General features: G+C 43.2%; 1 protein-coding gene across 1 annotated transcript; it reads left to right on the forward strand.

The window, feature by feature from the left end:
• Positions 1-4,127: 4,127 nt before the first annotated feature.
• On the forward strand, positions 4,128-18,396 carry LOC134540805 (glutamate receptor ionotropic, kainate glr-3-like). Its single transcript, XM_063383737.1, has 6 exons — positions 4,128-4,413; positions 5,604-5,774; positions 10,533-10,756; positions 11,361-11,578; positions 12,147-12,421; positions 14,302-18,396. Exons 2-6 carry the CDS (start codon positions 5,605-5,607, stop codon positions 14,585-14,587), a joined length of 1,173 nt encoding a protein of 390 aa, XP_063239807.1. The 5' UTR covers positions 4,128-4,413; position 5,604; the 3' UTR covers positions 14,588-18,396.
• Positions 18,397-20,866: the final 2,470 nt, after the last annotated feature.

Here is a 20,866-nt window from a genome sequence, read left to right on the forward strand (position 1 = left end):
CGGAAAAAAAAAATTTTTTTTCGGCGTGGCGGGGAATAGAACCCACGATCGTTGAATCCGAAAGCTGACGTCACAGAAGTCGCGCGCCTTAGACCACTTTTTTTTTTTTTTAGACCACTCGGCTAACGAACGTAATGAAATTTGAGGGACATTTACTTTAATGTCCTGTTTAAATTAATCGTTCGATTAGATAACCGAAACTTTAAACAGACTTTGTGAAACCGGCCCTAAGTATGTTCCGGAAAGAAAAGGAAAAAAAAAAAAAAAGGAATTTCATGCATGCAAACGTAACCGTAGCCACGTGAGTTGTGAAGAGTGACTACACATTATTCCGACCTTCAGGCCGGCATTCTCACATTTCCCTCCCACATTATGCGCCCTATGAAGGTAGGGTGGTAGAAACTTCCAGTTGGTTTTATAAATACATTCCAGAGCTTATTATTTAAAACAGGACTGTTAGGGATCGCTCCCTGTTGTTTTATCGGGAGGGTGTTAGAGCTTCGGCAATGACCAGCGGCTGGGGCCACCAACCCAGCATAGTCACCGCCTCAACCCCTCTACCGCACTCAGCTGACCAGACAGTTGGCTGTGTCCTAAGCCCTAAGACTTTATCAGCACTGCTGGCGCCTTTCCCAATCTCTGACTACAGACTGTTTCCAAAGGGGTGTTCCGTGAAAGTGCCAGGGCGTCAGCACGTGGGTTCGAGTCCCTCCCGCGATCCCCGCCAGAGGAACACCTTAGAAGTAAACCCAGTGTCATCTTTTTTTTTTCCACAAGACATCCACACATGAACAAGAGGTGGCGGGCGGCATTCCGTGGCCTGGGACTCTTCGCGGGTCCTTGGTTCGATGCTCGGGTCTGGCACACGGACCACGAGGCCCGCAGTGCTTGTGGTGACAGAACAGTCTGCGGCACACTGTGTCACGGTGTTGTCTGATTAGGCAAACAGTCTGAGCAGCAGGGCGAGTGAGGGCGAGTGAGGGCGCATGAGGGCGAGTGAGGCCCAGTGTGGGCGAGTGAGAGCGAGTGTGGGCGAATGAGAGGGAGTGAGGGCGAGTGTGGGCGAGTGAGGGCGAGTGTGGGTGAGTGAGAGCGAGTGAGGGCGATTGAGGGCCAGTGTGGGCGAGTGAGGGCGAGTGAGGGCGAGTGTGGGCGAGTGAGGGCGACTGAGGGCGTGTGGGCGAGTGAGGGCGACTGAGGGCGAGTGAGGGCGAGTGAGGGCCAGTGTTGGCTAGTGAGGGCGAGTGAGGGCCAGTGTAAGCGAGTGAGGGCGAGTGAGGGCGAGTGAGGTAGAGTGTGGGCGAGTGAGGGCGAGTGAGGGCGAGTGAGGGCGAGTGAGGGCGAGTGAGGGCCAGTGTGGGCGAGTGAGGTCCAGTGTGAGCGAGTGAGGACGAGTGAGGTCCAGTGTGAGCGAGTGAGAGCCAGTGAGGGCGAGTGAGGGCCAGTGAGGGCCAGTGTGGGCGAGTGAGGGCGGGTGAGGGCGAGTGAGAGCAAGTGAGGGCGATTGAGGGCCAGTGTGGGCGAGTGAGGGCGAGTGAGGGCGAGTGAGGGCGAGTGAGGGCGAGTGTGAGCGAGTGAGGGCGAGTGAGGGCGAGTGAGGGCGAGTGAGGGCGAGTGAGAGCGAGTGAGAGCAAGTGAGGGCCAGTGAGGGCGAGTGAGGGCGAGTGAGGGCGAGTGAGCGTGTCTCTGCGCGCAGGTGGTGGAGGACTCGTGGGACCACCACGCCGACCTGAGTCGCAAGCACCTCGACACGTGGAACAAGTTCAGCCACGCCCTGGCCGTGCACGTGGCCGACATGCTCAACTACAGGTCAGAGGACAACCCCCCCCCCCTCACCACCGAGCAGGGAACCCATCTTTGGGATTCTTTGCTGGGCGGTGGGGCTACAATATTAGTTAGCTACGTGGTGGGCAGGGACGTCGGAACGTTTACAGGAGTGGGGGGGGGGGGGCGAAAAGATGTATCACACTTACCTCAGTCCTAGAGCGGGGGGTCCGGGGGCCCACCCCCGGAAAAATTCGGAATTTTAGATTCAAAATTGTGCTATTTAATGAGTTTCCGAACCAAAATATTAAATATACCATTCCAAGAAATTGATGACGTAGTATGTATTAAATACTACTCTGACAGCAGATGTAGTACAATTTAAATAAAATACCATCTAGGAATTTGCAATCATTTTACAGTATATTGATAATCATAAATTTGATTTTCTAATCAATGTGATCACCAATGCAACTTTTGTAACTACTGGTTGAGAAAAATTCTACTAGGACAAAACATTTATTCTGGGAAAAGGAGGGGGGCGAAATGCTACTCTGCCCCCCCCCCCCCATGCATAACAGCACGGGGGCGACTCGCCCCTGCTGCCCCCCCTTTTCCGACGTCCCTGGTGGTGGGGAAATTGGTAGAGGAGGAGAGTGCGTCAGCGGCGACGCCACTCCAACAGCATGCGCTAGCGGTCGAATGGGAAGACGGCAAAGGGGAAGAGATATAGGTAAGTAGCGTAGCATGCTGTATGCTAGTCGTAACGGCCGAATTGCATTTACCCGACAAACCCTCTAACACTCTTTGTTCCAATACAATCAGTCCTGACAATGCTTTAATACTGACAAAATCTATAATTACTCTACATACAGTATGCGACAAAAGACTAAATTTATCAACATGAACCATTGGACCAAGGGTAAACAATATTACAAAGGAGGAGGAAGATGAGACGGCAGGGGGGAGGTAGAAATTGACGCAGCAGTGATGCTACGGAATTCTCTCTTGATGCTGCTTGTGTTTGTCTACTCCTTCATTTGAGATCATACCCTCAAGTGGTATACAATAGTCGGAGCTGGCGCAGGAGAAGGAGTGTTGTGTTTGTTAACGACAGCCTTGCTGCCAGAAATGTGCTATAAAATCTGCTCTTTGTAAAACTTCAGGCAGGTATTTGTAGATAGAATATCCTGTTTGTAAAATTTCTAAATGGTTACTTACCATAAATCATTTTCTATTTCCCCCCTCCCCCCACACAGCTTAAAGAGCCTGCCACACTGTAAAACTTTCGCTTCCAACATCATCCGATATGTTTTGTCAAATAATGTTGGGGATTATGTCGCCACTGGTGCAGCCATGTTCGTTTGATAATTTTGATGACTCGAGATTCCATAAAATATTTTGCATATATGTTGGATGATGTTGGATGGAATCAGATAATCAGAATCGTGCCTAAGGAAACAGGAAATGACATCCATTTACATCACAACGAACACTTAAAATGTTTAAGAATACCTGGATGGTTAAAGGGTTTACAAAACATTAATTTTAAATGTAACTAGTAGTAATCTGAAATAAATAAAAACTTCAAAAAATGCAAAAAAAAATCATAACAAGTCTAGAAATGCCAACCAGTGCTGTGATGCATTATTTAAATTCAAATCAAGATTAAAATTGAAAAGTTTTAGATAGTTCAGACCATGTTTTAAAACACATTTGAGGTAATCTGTCTAACTTTTACTCGATGGAGAAAATTTTAAGATATTTTCCTTCCAATGTCAATTATAGTTGGAGACAAAAATTTGACAGTATGACAGGGCCTTATGACAGATAGGCCATCACTTTGAGAGATTTGTTTTTAAAATTGCACAACATAGAGTTTATTGAGAGTATCATTACAGTAGTAGTCATAAAAATTATATTTCTGTATAAAATGCCAGTGACGTCGCTAGGAAACTATTTGTAGCAGAAAGTCTATATTAACTTAATTCATTCCATTTAATTGTACAACGGTATTTGCTTAACGAAGACAAATAAAAATAAAACTTCCATATACTCTATCCCTTCCCCTTAAGCGACACACTTATAAAGCAAAAAATTTACATCATGTAAATATACTGTAACTCTCGTATTCATGTGAAGCGATTTCACCAAAATTTAAAATAAAAATTCTTCGATTAAATCTAATGGTTGTCATCCATACTGCAACAGAAAAAAAACCGTTACAGAATTCGGTCTCTAATTATTACTTTCAATCTTTAAAAGTTTTATCTGCAAACTAATTTACAAAAAGAACAAAAATATCCTAATTGGAGGGTATTCCTTCATGTTAATGACCCTGGCTACCTGGTGATGTTTTATCTATGACTTTCAACTCGAAATCTAGTTACTTTTTTAACATTATTATGACTGAACTAAATTTCATCTACTTTTCGAAGACAACAACACTAGTGCTGGAGAAAAAAAAATTGTTTCTGTAGGTTTGTGTTCGAGTTCTTTTGAGTTGTTTTCTAACGTCAATTCAATTCAGGAAATACAAATCTTCCAAATGTTTACTGGTGTTCCCCTTGCAGAAGGGACTCAAAAGAGGTACCTACTAGGCCAGGTTACGTCCACGAAAGAACGCGCTCTCTGAAACCAAGTGTTAAGGTGGGTTTACGATTGAAAATTAAGAATTAAGACTTAAGACCAAGTCGTGTACTTACCATATGACTCTATGTAAACTAGTGGAATGGTTTATGATTGTCGTGTGTGAATTTTGACGGGTCATGTGCGAACCATATGATGACTTAAGACTTAACAGAAATGGTTATATTTTATATTTTTCGTTAAGACTTCAGGGAAGCGACCAATCACAACAAACCGGAACCTTTCAAACGGAAGTTTATGTCTTATTATTGGACCGAGCGAGGCAGTATTTTTGGTTAGAATTTTATATTTGTAATTATGAATTTAATTTAGACATGAATGAACGTTCTTATACAACAGGAAAATAGATATCCCATTTGTCAATAACCTATTTTCAAACCTGCTTCTCCATTTCGAACAATGGCCGACCATGTGTTTTGTGCTGTGATCAGTGGCGTAGCCAGGATTTGTGTATGGGGGGTGTTAAGGAGCATGTCGCCCCCCCCCCCCCCCCGTATTAAAGCGGTGGGTCCAGGGGTTCTCCCCCGGGAAAATTTAGATTTTAAGGTGTAAAATAGTGCTATTTTAGCAGTTTTTCGGTACTTAAATTTAAATATTGTAATGGTAAAATTTTTATTAATTTTAATATGAAATTTGTTTGAGTGATGAATAAGAAATTAATTAAAGATTTGGTGCTAAGGGGGGGGGGGGGGTTTCAACCCCTAAACCCCCCTTCCCCCCCTGGCTACGCCCCTGGCTGTGATTGGTTGGAACTAACGACTTATATGTCAATCATAAACTGGAAAAAATGTTGTTTTGACTTAATCGTGTGCTCGATTGTTAAGTTATAACTCTTAAAGGAAATCGATCGTAAACCCAAGTGTTATACGTAGAGACATGCAAAATTCGCGGATTCATTTCGCGATAGGCTAGCATCAAAACAACTATACCTTCGTACCACTTCTACGATTGGCCCACATTTTATCCGCGGGAACTGTGAGCCAATGGGAAACACTAAACCAAGAAAGTGGACGAATTACGGACAGCCTAGTTTGAGACGTCTCACGCGTCAGTAGCCAATGAACAGGCGTCATTTCCGCGAGTATTTAAAGGACTGTGGAGTCTATCCTAGAGGTCAATGAATCCGCGAATTTTGCAGGTCTCTAGTTATACGGTGTTTTTTTTTTTTTTTTTTTTTTTTTTTTTCCCAGCATGGACGAGAGGTTCGTGGACTCGTGGGGCTACAAGGGCGCGGACGGCAAATTCACGGGGTTGGTGGGACTGCTGCAGAGGGGGCAGGTGGACGTGGGCGGAGTCGTGTCCGTCATGACGACCGAGCGCCTCGACGTCATCGACTTCACCACGGACACGACGGCCTTCCGGTGAGCGCCACGCGTTTCCGTTCCCCGAGAGAGATCCGGTTTTGGCGGGGTGTGTACTCGTCATAGTCCCAGGCTCCCCCACATCATTCTGTGGGCCCCGTTGCTAGAAGCTTTGAATATATATACTGTATAGAAGTCGCCAGCCCAGGTTAAAATTTCTAATACGGTTTTGAGGTAGTTGGTTAATTCACCGCCGCAATCGCCACCATCTCTAGGGCATCGACTTGTGGTGGTCCCTAGCGGACAAGTGTCCAACTCTTCAAACACCCCTTCCCCCTCCCGTTGAACGACGTTGAGCTGCAGTGAATGATGGATGAGGGGTGCGGGGTATGACAGCAGGCGACAGCGCTGCGCTCTAACGTGTAAATAACAACTAAGACGATACAGGGCGTTACGGCAGCGCACTGCAGCGGTGAAGTTCCCAAGCTGCTCATCATTCGCTTCTGAAAAACGTAGAGTAAATCCTATCCACTCGCAACTTCTATACAGTATATATATTCAAAGCTAGAAGTCATGATGCGCCCCGCTCCACCCCCCCCCCCCCCCCCATTTTTTTCTAACAGAGATAAAAAAATGTTTTTTTTTTCCTTTATGTACATTTTTTTAGTTATTTTTTTTAACCTTTTCGCAATTATTTTTAAAACACATTAAAACCAGTTTTAAGTCAGTGTTTCGATTGTCAACGTAAATTTATTTTGAATAATGGCAAATAAATGAGTGTAAGTGTCCTGCACTGTCAACAATGGTGTCACGTCAATATTGGTGGTGGTTTTGTTACTCACAGTTGTGGATTCAGACACGTTCTGTGCGCACAGCATATTCCGAATAATATTTCATCGGTAACTAAATTTAGGCCTTACTGTTTAATTGTTTTCTATGATTTATTTCAAATGTCTAATTTTTTGTTTTAAGTTTTTTTTTTCTTTCCTTCGCAGGCCCCCTAGACCCATGGGCCCCGTTGCAACGGTAGCACCGGCCATGTGGGGCAGGGGCGCAACAACATAATTTCCAAAGGGGGGGAAATATATCTTTTTATAAAGAATCATCGATCCCCCTTATTGAAGCGGGGGGTCCGGGGGTTCTCCTCCGGGAAAATTTATATTTCAACGAGGGAAAATGGTGCTATTTAAGCAGTTTTATTATCTTAAAAATTGATTAAACAGCACTTTCTTTGCCCCCGTTTGCCCCCATTTCAAGGTTTATGAAGGGGGGGGGGGCAAAATACCCTTGCCCCCCTCCCTTGTTGTTGCGCCCCTGTTTGGCGGGGTGTATGCTCGTCATAGTCTAGTCACTTTAGCATAAAAAAAAAGAGGTCAACATTCGGAATGAGAGATAACAAGCTGAATTTTCGTATAAACCTTCATTTTGGCGTTCTAAAAGTTGTCTCAAAATAATCATGAAATCTCGCGTCTGCGTCCGTAAGTTATTCAAGGTCAAAGGTAAACACAAAAAACAACAGTTTTTCGCGATTATCTAGGTTTCTATTGCTCCAGTGATGTTAACATATATTTATAAAAATTGTAAAGCATAAAACTTGCGGCCAATTTTATTTGATTTTTTTTTTTTTTCATGCGCTCAACGTTTTTTTGCGATAGAGGGCGGTGAGCGCGCAGCGCTCGGCCATACGTACTGTAATGCAAGGTCAATCGTGAATATCTGTGGATACTACCTTGAATTATTGAATTATTGGTATTATTTATCAGTTAATACATTGTAGTTAATAACATTTTACATATTTTTAATATATTCATTTAATAATACTTAACTACTTTGTGTAATTGAAAACTCATTAAATGAGATACTTATTGTATATCTTAATTTATTGAAAGTAGATTTTAGAGAGGGGCGTGATCAAGATCTCGGAGGTAAGCTGTGTGATGGTGATGACGATGATAATGATGAAGCTGATCATAAACATTTTAATTTGACTGCCATCTCAGGTCTGAGATCGACAGTGGGCTTAGTGCTTTTTACTGGATGAATTTGTGTTGGAAATTGTCCGGGGTTGCTAGGCTAGCCCTGGGTGTAACCAATTCCTCCTACCGTGAGACGTCAGCCCTAGCGGGTTTCACTAGGCTTGTAGACTTTGTAATCTAACACATTAAAAGTCTTCTGCTACACTTCGGCGCAATTTCAAAATTAATAAAAATTTAATTAATACAATTAGGAGTCATCAGTTCGAATCCGAGGAGGTCGTCTGATTAAAAATGATGACAGATCCTTCCTCCACCAGCACACTGACCTTCCACCACTAATGCCAAGGCAGCTATTACGCCAGCCAGTATGACATCATGGCAGCCATCTTGGGTCCGCCATCTTGTTGTCATTTGGTGGAGGTAACCAACATATTTGCGTCTGCTAGAGGGCACTGTCACCATATTAGCTTAATTTTTGCCGGACAGAGTGCAGTAGTTTTTTTTATTACTGTGGTGTCCGCCATCTTGTCAGCCGTATTGGCCGCCATTTTGAAATTCTGTACATTTTAAACTATAAATTTGGGAAAAATTCCCAAAATCATTTTAAAAAAAATCGCTTGTTAGAATAATTATTGTTTCGATCGATATACGTCATTTGTTCGATCCTTGCTTCATGAAAGAAAATATAATTTAATTAAAAATTACCTAAAATGAAAGGTTCAATAAACAAAACAACTAAATTACAAATATCAAAACTATTTGCCGATATTATACACATACAAAAATAAGGCAAATTACAAACATTTCTCGATGCATACAGTCTTCTTGGAAACGAAGCAAGTCCTTTGCATGCCTTGACAAGTGTTTTCAGGGCATCTCCACACGACAGTCGATGAACCAGCCACGTCCAGTCGGTTGGTCAGTCAAGTTGGTGGCAAGGTACTCCCAGTCGGTGGCCAGACACGTCTGTTCAGTGGCCAGGAACGCATGTCCAGTAGGTGGCCGGCCATGTCCAGTAGGTGGCCGGCCATGTCCAGTTGGTGGCCGGCCATGTCCAGTTGGTGGCCGGCCATGTCCAGTTGGTGGCCGGCCATGTCCAGTTGGTGGCCGGCCATGTCCAGTTGGTGGCCGGGCATGTCCAGTTGGTGGCCGGCCATGTCCAGTTGGTGGCCGGCCATGTCCAGTTGGTGGCCGGCCATGTCCAGTAGGTGGCCGGCCATGTCCAGTAGGTGGCCGGCCATGTCCACTTGGTGGCCGGCCATGTCCAGTAGGTGGCCGGCCATGTCCAGTTGGTGGCCGGCCATGTCCAGTAGGTGGCCGGCCATGTCCAGTTGGTGGCCGGCCATGTCCAGTTGGTGGCCGGCCATGTCCAGTTGGTGGCCGGCCATGTCCAGTTGGTGGCCGGCCATGTCCAGTTGGTGGCCGGCCATGTCCAGTTGGTGGCCGGCCATGTCCAGTTGGTGGCCGGCCATGTCCAGTTGGTGGCCGGCCATGTCCAGTTGGTGGCCGGCCATGTCCAGTTGGTGGCCGGCCATGTCCACTTGGTGGCCGGCCATGTCCAGTTGGTGGCCGGCCATGTCCAGTAGGTGGCCGGCCATGTCCAGTTGGTGGCCAGGCTCATCCAGTAGGTGGTCAGGCACATCAAGTCAGTAGCCAACACGTATTCTTCGTCGATACTCGGCAAACATTTTAAACAGTTCATGAACAAATCGTGCACATAGGCCAAGCGTCTCCGAACTAAGAGATAATTCTCGTCGATACTCGAACAACAATCTTAACAGGCCATGTTCAATGTTAGGCGTTTAGACCAGGCCTCTCCAAACCACGAGGTCAATATTACCTGACTACAGACTTATCGATGTACAGTGAAAAAAAAAAAGGTAGCACATTTAAATCAGAAGCACAATCAACGAAAAAGAAAGAAAAATTGGAAGCACAATCAACGATAAGGAAGCACAAATGGAAGAACAATATAAAAGGAAGCACAGTTGGAAGCACAATCAACGAAAAAAAAGCACTATCAGCAAAAAGGAAGCACAGCCAACGAAAAGGAAGCACAATCAAAGTAAAGGAAGCAAGTCCGAATATGTTTTTTTTATATACCGTACCTTATTTAATTCTCGGTCTGGTAAATGTCTCGCTGTCCGTGCGGTCAAAGGTGTATGTTTTCCAACACAGATGTCCGAACAGTCATGTTTCGAATCATCGCATATTCAATGTATTTTGTTCAAATAATTAAATTTAATATGTCGATAAGGAAAAAATTTCATTGGAAGGTAATGGAACATCGACCTTACAATCCTGAGACCGAGCGATGCTGGTGCTCTCTAGAAACAAAAAGTAGATTTAAAAATTTCGGTATCCAAGATGGCAGCTTCCAGCTAAACAGAAAAAAAAGATGGCGGCCTCCAACAGACGACAACTATTTGGTGGTTATGACATTAGAATCGAAAAATGTGAATGTGACATCAGACACAAGATGGCGGCCATGACATTAGGATTCAATTTGGCGGCCATTACGAAAGTTGCAACTTTCTAAAATCCAAGATGGTCGCCGTAACGATGTTGATGGTCAAAACGAAAATTGCAATGTTCGGGGAGTGGGACATTTTATTTCAAGATGGCAGGATTCAAGATGTCGGAATATTAGATGGCGGATCCAAGATGGCTTTGGGGTCAAGTGCAAAGGTCAAGGCCAAGGTCAATGAAATTCAATATGGCCGCAGTGATGTCACAATCTAAGATGGCGGACACACAGTCACAATCTTCACCCTGAACCCTGCCACAGGAGCCTCTATGATATACTACTTACATTGTGTTTTGCAATCCACTCGTGTTGCAGGGCTCGCTTCTTCTTCAGGCAGCCGTCCCTGTCCTCGGTGGCCAACATATACGTGATGCCGTTCAGCATTGAGGTGTGGGCCACGCACTTCTTCGTCGTAGTCGCACTCACCGCAGTCATGTTCATGATGCAGTGGGTAAAATGGCGGCCGGCGGGCACAGAGCCGTACTCCCGGGACTGGAGCGAGATCTTCCTCAGCTCGCTGGGAACCACGTGTCAGCAAGGTGCTGTAGGGACTGCATGGTCCTCTGGGGGAGAGTCGAGAAACTGGAGGCCCCGTCCAAAACTGCGGTGTCCCAGACTGTGTCCGACGGGGTTGCTGTCATAACTTATAAACACACAACTTAGAAACTCACAAATTAGAAGTATACAACTTAGAAACACACTTATAGAATGTTCTAAGTTATGCCTGTTCTATTTTGTAGTTTTCTCAGTTATGATAGTTCTTAGTCGTGTGTTTCTAAGTTATTTGTTTCGGCGTTGTGTGTTTACAAGATGTGACAGTTCCCAGTCGTGTGTTTCTAAGTTATGATGTTTCTAATTTATTTGAATCGGTGTTGTGTATTTATAAGTTGTGACAGTTCTAAGTTGCGTGTTTATAAGTTAATGTTTGGATCCCTGTCCGACGGGCACTGATCGCTGATTGGTCCATGTGACATTCTGATGTCATGGGTGCTTGTGATGATGGTACGAATCTCCCTGGCCCGAATACATTGGTCAACTTTAACACTTTGTCCCAATCTGTGTCCTTTGGTAGCGTAGATGAACACTCGCCAGTGATGAGCGAAATTATATACACTATTGTGATAACACATGATGGTTTTACAGGTTGGCAGAAAACCCCTCAAGACATTCCTGCCAGGATACTGTTCATCTGCTTGAACATTCTCTCCATATTCTTCTTCACGTCCTACTCGGCTATTGTGGTGTCTCTGCTACAGACGCCCAGTTCCTCTATAAACAACTTGGAGGAGCTTATCAATAGTCCTATGAAGATTGCCATGCATGACATCATCTACAACCACAATATCGACAACTATATGAACGTGAGTAATGATTCCATTACTACTTCTTCTTCACGTCCTACTCAGGTATGGTGGTGCCTCGGCTACATTCGCCTTGTTCCTTTATGAACAACCTTGGATATCGCCCGCCAGTTAGGTTACGGTTGTACACCCAAAAAAGACAGCGCTTATTCGCTAACTTAACCGAAGCCTTGAACTGTTATTATATATTTTTTTAATGTGCACCCAGCTGCAGTGGCGTGCCCAGGATTTTGCTCTGGGGGAGGGGGGGGGGGGTCAGGCAGAAGGCTAGGGCCTTTCCGGGGGGCCTGGGGGGTATGGAATACCCCCCAGCTAGATGAGGGTTCCGGGGGTCCTCCCCCGGGAAAATTTTGAAAAATATGTGTTCAATATTGCTGATTTAGGCTATCTAAAAATACTGGCCGTAACTTCATAATAGTCAGTTTTATGAATTTAATATTAAAATATTTTTAGCCCTGGGGGGGGGGGGGGTCCGGTCCCGCTCGTCCCTCCCCCCCTAGGCACGCCCCTGCCCAGCTGTACTGCTGTCGGGGAACACGGCTGTCTGAACGGGTGGATGGTGTCGCAGGTGTCGGCCTCGGCCGTGGTGCGGCGGCTGTTCGCGGAGCGCGTGTCGGGGCGGCCGGCGCGGGAGACGTACCTGCCGCTGGACGAGGGCATGGAGCTGGTGCGGCGCGGCCAGTTCGCCTTCCACGTGGACGTCGGCGCCTACAAGCAGGTGAAGGACACGTGGCGCGAGGCGGAGAAGTGCGACCTGGCGGAGCTCTACATGCTGCCGCCCTGCGTCACCAGCGTCGTGCCCGTGAGGAAGGGCTCGCCCTACAAGAAGCTCATCACCGTCAAGTGAGTCGCCGACCTCGCGCCGTATTTGTAAAGGGGCCTACCTGCGCATGGCCCAGGGTCGTAACTAGACCAGTTTACACCCAGAGCAAGAAACCAAAACAGACCTTTCCCGACAACGCCTGATATCGCCACCACACGTTAATTCCACTACTCGAAATATTTTTATGTGAATACGTCTTTAAAATTACTTCCATAGTGGGAGGCAATTTAAAAAAAAAAAACGAATGATAACAAAATCGGGGGATACAGTTTTTGTATTGCATCTACATATCTATCATCTCCATACAAAATTTAATAACACCGCGGGATAGCTAAAGGATCAAAGAATTCGTTACGCTAAGTGAGGACTGTGATGCATTGCGCGCGGTGAAGGGAGAATGCCGCCATTTTGAGGTCATTTTTCTGCATTTCAAGATTTCCATTTAGTATATATAACTTTTGACTCGGAGAAGCTACGACTTTCGTTTGAGTTTCAATCGTCAGCTCTCGTCAAAATCTATCGATTGCACATATAGAACATTAGTGTAAAATTGTTACAGTAAATATATATGGTGTTAAAAATAAAAATAAAACATGATTATAACATACATAAAATAGCATATTTTATATTTTGTATAGAAAATATTACCTGTTACGTACACATCTTTACGTACAACTCACGGCCGTGTCCATGACACAGCCACGTCCCATTTTTTTTATTCAACTTAGATGGTTATTTGCAGTAATTTCATTTTATTTATCGCTACCACCTGTTTTGTTTTTCATCACTGCCTGTTCTTGTGTGCGCAGTGGGTTACTCCATCTTTTCCGAGTCCTCTGGAGATGCACCACTACCAGGAGAATGTGGTTATCACTATCAGTGATTTTCTCACTGATTAGCGCTCAACTTCCAGTACCAAACCCCTTTCCCCCCACATAAAATTACTTTTAGTGTACAGTGCCAGATATGATCTATAAAATGTGACAACCGGTTATAGTTTGATATCAGCTTATGTTCGGTTAAATTACTATAGCTTTTCGGACAATGAATAGATCTCAAATAACTCTAACTATTGAATCTTTTTTTTAAACTGTAATCAATAAAATTATGTATTCTTAATTACGGAAATAATGTGCAAATAACGATTTTTTCTTTCAAATTTTTTTTTGGAGAATTATACTCCACTGTTGGTTTTTTTTACAGCTTTTCTGTTTGTTTAACCAATCAGTCAAAAATGCCTATTAATCATTAAAAGGGGAACAAACCAAAATTAATTACTAGTTTTTATCTCTTACTGATATCAATGTTATTTTTATATTAACTTTAGGATCCACTAAAATGTAGGTAGGTAATGTGTGTCTGCATATGCAATTTTAATTTATTTTGGAAAATTTGTTTTTCCATTTAAACATGCTTTCCACTGTTACTTTTTCCCCTCTTAATGCTGGTTCAACAGCCTATATAATTGACCTTGGGGGAAGTCATCATTTCAAATAGTGGTAGCAGAGCATGGTTATTTTTATTATAATCACTGATTAAAAATGCAACTAAGCTGGCTTATTTTCAATAGTACCCGGGTATGTAGCTGAATAACTCTTAAAGGCTTATTTTGTGCTACATATTTGCTTAGCAGCAGCCATGTTTCTTTAACGAATTATATGTAAAACCAGTTTCTGCTTAGACTTTTTACCCGTATACCAACTTAGGTTTATCTAAGTGCCACACAAGTAATGCAATAGCGATCTATAGATGTTTTTAATTTGTGTAAGCTGCATGCCACATGCAGTTTTTTTCAAATCAGAGGCAATGAAGCATGATAGATATTAAAATAATATTTTAAAAAGATTCAGTAAGTAGTATTTCGCCGATGAAAATTAGTAATTTGTCATTCCTGCACCAGGATGCGCAGGGTGCGAGAGGTGGGGCTGCTGGCGAGGGAGAAGGCACGCTGGGGCACGGACAAGCAGCGCTGCCAGGACCGCGGCGCCGTCTTCGTCAGCGTCGGCCTGCAGGACTTCCGGCCGGCCCTGCTAGTGCTCGCCTACGGCATGCTCCTGTCCGCCGCCATCCTGCTGCTGGAGTGCGCGCACCACCGGTGGTCCCGCGACACCCACGCTCCACACCGGCCGCGATGTCGGGCGGAGGTCCCTCCCGTCCTCCTGATTGATACACCTCCGCGCAAGTAGTTGTGCGGCTGTATCTCGCAAACTTCACAAACACTCATCCTCAATTATATATTATTTCCACCAACGTCTTCGCACAAGCACTCCACCACGCAACTCGCCAGCATCGCTCCTCGACACGATTTATATTTTTAAGTTTCTCCCGTACAGAGGCCCTTCATCACATGCACAGCAAGGTTTTGGTAGAAGTCAAGCTTAAAAATTTTGATGGTTGCCACTGTTTGATTTAATTAACAAGCTTTGCTCATGAAAGCAATTAATGGTAAGTCACTTTTAGACTGCTTGTCGATGGTCTTCAACAGAGTAACTTCTTAATGTCACTCACCAGCCTAGCTTCAGCTAGTAAGTTCTGGTTAAAGTCACTACAAGCCTCCAGAAAAAATTCATTTTTCAATATATATTAACTTATTTGCTTCCATCGTTGTTATGATAGAGTTATTATGCCAGAATCACCTTTATTGCAAATTTTCTTAGACAGAACATGGCAAGCTCGACCGCTTTACACAATTTCTGATAGAAGTCTCTTATGTTTCCTGGCTGTGTATCTTTCTTACTGAAAAAAAAAATCCAGCTCGATATCCCTCATCAGCATCAGTCCTTGCTTATAGTATGGTGTTATGTCCCAGAACATCTTAGATTCTTGTCTCGATTCTTTCTGTTATAAGTACCATATCACCCCACTTACCTATAGCACATCATACTAGACCTTCTCCGCAAGTTTCATTCTTTGTCAAATTTCTTTGTTAAGTCCCTTACAAGTAACCTCAATGATTTTCACATGTCTATTTGATATGTTTGATATCTACCATACTCACTTCCTGCTGCAAGTGCTTTTGAATCTATCTTATTAACCTCACTTCTTATTGTTTATTAATCATGTCCCCTATTAGATCTTTTAGTGATGTTGGGGCACCAAACAAACTTAATATGGTATATCTGTGAGCTAGTTCACCTGTAGGGCACAATCACTTTCTCGGGACATAACGTCACCAAGTGGTCGGCAGACGGCAGATGGTGGCCTGACAGATATACCCCTGGCTTTCATAGCCATTAGAGATGCTATACTTGTAATGCCTATTGATTAATGAAATAGTAATGGGGTATTTCTGGTAAGATTGATTTTATTCTACATTTGACCACATACATGGAGCTTTTTGTTACATGCCCTGTTTATTCCTGGAGCCATTTTAATTATTAATCACATGTTTGTGATTGCGAGAGCGAAGTTGAGCTGGAAAATAACTGAAGGCCCTCTGGCCTTAGTTCAATGCTAAATGAACAGGAGTCACTGACGCACTGCATTTAATTGAAGTTGGCGAATGATTACACGAGGTAGGCATAATACACAACGAGACTAATATTCATGAATTACAATACACTTAACATAATGGCTATCCCCCCAAATAGCTACACTACAAAACAAAGACTAATTCGCATGTGTGCGAATACATAAACAAAACGACTTGGCAAAGAGATGAATCTTTACATAGTACACTAAGCTAGACCATAGCTAATTAATATTCCATGTGGGCTAAAATGAAAGCGTGTCCCGATAGTCCTTGGGCCGTATTAACACACAAATTAAAAAAAAAAGTCCATTGCACATTTCACCCTGTGCGAGCGAAGCTAAAAAGTCTTTCGACTGAGTCCAGTTACACGAACCCTGGACCGCATCCTGCGAACAGGCTAAAATCCTTAATTCAAATGAAAAACATCCCACGGGAAGGCACAAATAATTACGTTATGTGACTGGGAATTCGAGCCAGCCATAGGAGGCTAGGAACGGAAATTATAAAAAAGGATTACGAAAAACAAAGGGTATTGCAGCTACTTCAATTATGATACTAGCCCGGGTGATGAAAGAAGTAAAACTGAGGGAGCCCATGGTCTCCACGCACCACTAGAGGCCAACTTCCCGCGAAAACCTGCCATGCACAACAGAGTAATTCAGAGAAAGATTTGAGCATAGTCGTGTTAAGTCATAATTTTTTATTTATTAATTTAAGTCTGTCCCTGAAGAAATCATTGCCTTACAATTAATATAACAATTAACTATAAAGGAAAAAAACTCTGACCGATTTCCACTGAAGTGACAATAGATACACAGGCCGTGGCGGTCGTTCGCAGATTTGCACTCGTTGCATTGCATTGTCCTGAAGGCACATTCCGATCACACACTATGACGCACACTCTCTAGCGAGGCTCCGATGTGCCTAAGTGGTGTTTTTGGATCGAAAGAGCCCCGACGGGTGTCGTAACTATCATTGTCTGCTAGACATCCCTCTGATCAGTTTTTCAATAACTCAAAGTTTTCGAAAACCTTTTGCTATCTCTTTAGTGCACTGTCCTCACCAATGACCTAAAGTAATATAGACTGCTTACCGTCCTGCTTTCAGCATCATTTACTGCTATCGATGGCAGACTGGGGAACTACTATCCAAGCGGGAGAAACGGAGAGCTGTTTTGACAGCTTGGTGGGCAAATTACAGTTGTAAAAGCATTGGTCCTTATTGGAGAAATATGTAGGTTGCTATTAAATCCCCTCGAAATTCAGGTTTTTCGCAATTTCACAGTTGTTGAAGGTATCACATAAAGATAGAACGAATGAAAAATAAGGTTAAAGACGTTTTCATTGTAGTGCGATGTGTAAGTACGATGTTTATTGCACTTGAAAATTAGCTAATCCTTCTTCGACACAATGCTTGTCACCAACTTGTAGAGTGGTTGATGTAGTCTGGGCTGTCTCAAGATAAGAATAAGTGAATCTGTTACCCTATGAGATCTCCAGCAAGGGGGGGGGGGGGTGTTCCTGGCCATGTGGCTGGAGACAGCACTTTAATTAAAACAAGATAGATGATAAAATGGTATGGATTTATTACATAACAGTCACTCATACATGGTGCTTCCACAGCACCAAGCTACCGGAGCATGGCCCTGCGTACTGAGGGAACAAGTATTGCGGTTACGACGGCAACTAGTATGAAGGTGTCTGGTGGTTATGTGGCATGAAGGTCTGCGAATGGCAATGCGCGGCTACAGATTTAGTGACGCTTAGAAATTTGTGATGTGGCACACGAAAATCACTAGATGGTTAATATGTATAGAATACTTAACACTACAAAAACACTAAACTTACAGATGACCTGATTTAGACCACATGCGCGAAGTATAGTCATTCAGCACACTTCGCGAATATTAGAGTTCAGTTAAATTATGTTCCGATATTTTTTCAGGACAACTATATACCTAATACTGTGCATTCAGCTGTAATTGCGAAAAATTCCATAAGTCCAGTGCCACGCGATGCTCTATACAACTTTATGCCACATTAAAAATTTGCGTTTTCTTAAAGTTTTTAACTGACCCTGAACAAAAATGTCACATGACCCAAATTATCAATCACTTCAAAACCTCAACAGATTCTCTTATTCCATCAACTTTCTACAATTGACAATAATACAAGGGTAATATCTTCGGGGCACCCTCTTTTATGCTGGCAACGATAGCTATGAAAATAGTGTTTTATTCACCAAACTGTCAAACTGAATCATCAACATGGCTGCCGGCTATGGTTCAATTGGAATCAAAGATGGCTCCCACTAGCAGTTTATATATCTGTATGTTGTTAGTCCTCTCCCTTTCAACCCCTTACCCATCAATGCAAACAATTTTTCCACTCAACCAAGATTTAAGTGGACAAACTTCATTAAATCTGATGTATAAATAATATATATCTTGTGCTTTGTATTTGTGAATCTGTATTGCATTTGTGAAAAATTTTATATAAATAAATAATAGATGATCTCATCTTACAACACTTGTTTCATTGAATACCTATGTGACCAGTGACAGATCTAGAAGATACAAAATTATTTTATGAAAAAAAATAAATAAATTCAATGTTCAGAAACTACATAGTTTTTTTTTTACCCTAAAAATATTTCTGTATATAATACATACCATATACAGTAGGGCCCCGGTTATCCGAGCCCCGACTAACCGAGTTCCGGTTTAACCGAGGCGCAAAAAAAAAAAATTAAAAAATATATTTATTTAAGACGGCGCCATGGATGCCGGGCGCCCGGCGACAGTGTTTGTACTCTGTACAGTACCGTAGCGAGCGAGCGGTGGAGTGGGGTGACCGCTGCTACTGTGCCAAGGTCATTGCCACCCCCCTCGCTCTCCCACCACACTGCACGTACGTAGTCTAAAGCGCTTTGGCTGAGTCAGTGTCTTCTCACAGTCTTGGTTGGTGTTAGTCCCGCTGTTACTCGAACGGTATTCTGACATTTTGTGCTGTGTTACTGTGGTGTTTTCATTATGAGCTCTTCACGTAAAAGAACTGTTGTGAGTTTAGAGACTAAACTAAAGGCTATTAAAAGACTAGACAAAGGGGAAACGATAAAAAGAGTGGCTGCAGATTTAGGTGTTGGTGAGGTAATGGTTGGTGATTGGAGAAGAAAACGGGCTGATATTGAAAAGTGGTGTTCGCAAAAGGACAACGAAAATGACAGCAAACGAAAAACAATGAAAACTGGTGAGTTTGAAAAAACATCAAGTGCCCTTTTTATGTGGTTTACCCAATTACGGAGCAAAGGAAGTCCCGTCAGTGGGCCTTTGTTACAAGAAAAAGCTATTGAATTCCACAACAAGTTTAAAGATGGAGAAGAGGAGTTTACTGCAAGCAGAGGATGGCTGCATCGCTGGAAAACCAGGTATGGAATTAGAGAGCTTAATATTTCAGGCGAAAAACTATCATCCGATCATGAAATTGTTGTATCGTTCAAGGACCAGTTTAAAGCTTTGATTGACCAGGAAAATTTGTCGCTTCAGCAGATTTTTATTGTGATGAAACGGGATTAAATTACCGTATGCTTCCAACAAAAACACTTGCCTCCAAACAAGAAGCTTCTGCTCCGGGGTTCAAGAAATCAAAAGACAGAGTTACACTTTTGGCTTGTTCAAATGCTACCGGAGACTGCAAACTAAAGTTATTGCTCATAGGGAAATCTGCTAAGCCTAGAGCGTTTAAAAACATTTCCATTTCTAGCCTCCCCGTTTTGTACAAAAACCAAAAAAGTACTTGGATGGATTCCAAAATTTTCAAAGAGTGGTTTTTTGATAGCTTTGTGCCTCAAGTCGAAAAATATTTGGCAGAAAACAATCTCCCTCGCAAAGCTCTTATGCTTATGGACAATTGTCCTGCTCATCCCGACACGGAAGAAATGGTTTCTGGCGAAATCAAGACAATGTTTTTGCCCCCTAACGTAACCCCACTTCTCCATCCCATGGACCAAGGGGTGTTGGGAAACCTTAAGAGAAATTATAAAAGAAGACTTTTAAAACTGCTCATAAAGGAAATTGATGAAGGAAACGAAGTTTTGCATACTCTAAAAGCCATCACAATGAAAGATGTTGTATACATGACAGCCGAGTCCTGGGAGGAAGTTAAAAGCTCTACCCTTGAAAGATCCTGGAGAAAGCTGTATAGTGTTGATGTTCAAGAAGCCGCAACCTCGGAAAATGAAAATGCTGATGACTCTATCGTAAGCCTGGTGCAAAGAATCCCATCTGACAAGGCTATTACTACAGACGACGTGGAAGAATGGATTAATGCGGACGAACAATATGAAGTCACAGATGACATGATTGTCGAGACAGTCAATGATGAGGCACAAAACGCCGAAGAGGTGAGTGATGAAGATGAGCCGATGGAACAGACTGAAAATAAAATAAGTCACGCCGAGGGCTTCAAAGCCATACAAAGTGCTATAGACTATTTGGAGCAACAGGCAGAAACAACTTCGACGGATCTTCTGCTGCTTCGTCGACTTCGAGAAACAGCTGCAAAGAAGCGGGCCAGTTCAGTAAAGCAGAGAACTCTGATGAACGTTTTCAAGAAGTAGGCTTAGTTTTAAAGTTAAATTTTTATTGATAAAGTACTGTACAGTACCAGTACAAAACTGTTTTTAATACTGTTATTAAGTGTGTTATTCTTAAGTGTATATTTTCATATTTACCATTGACCTTGTTTTATATTTATAGGCTGGATTTTATTAACTAAAACTGTATTTTTAGTGGGTTTCATAATAAAGTGAACTTAATATGTTACTGTAATTCAATTTTACGTCTTTATTTATTACTGTATCAACCCCAAAATGTCTTTGTAACGCCCGTAACACAGACCTGCAGCCCAAAACGCACACGCTATCATTGATTTCAATGGCGGCACGGGACGCTCTCGTTCGCCGCTCTGTCTGCCCGTGTTATCCGAGTTTCTGG

The sequence above is a fragment of the Bacillus rossius genome, chromosome 17 (genome assembly GCF_032445375.1).
Source record: "Bacillus rossius redtenbacheri isolate Brsri chromosome 17, Brsri_v3, whole genome shotgun sequence".
In the NCBI taxonomy this organism is placed as follows: domain Eukaryota; kingdom Metazoa; phylum Arthropoda; class Insecta; order Phasmatodea; family Bacillidae; genus Bacillus; species Bacillus rossius.

Coding starts and splice junctions, on each gene's coding strand:
- LOC134540805 (XM_063383737.1), top strand. CDS start 5,605: ATGGACGAGAGGTTCGTGGACTCGTGGGGCTACAAGGGCGCGGACGGC. Junction 5,775..10,532: donor ACGGACACGACGGCCTTCCG/GTGAGCGCCACG, acceptor CTCGTGTTGCAG/GGCTCGCTTCTTCTTCAGGC. Junction 11,579..12,146: donor ATATCGACAACTATATGAAC/GTGAGTAATGAT, acceptor ATGGTGTCGCAG/GTGTCGGCCTCGGCCGTGGT.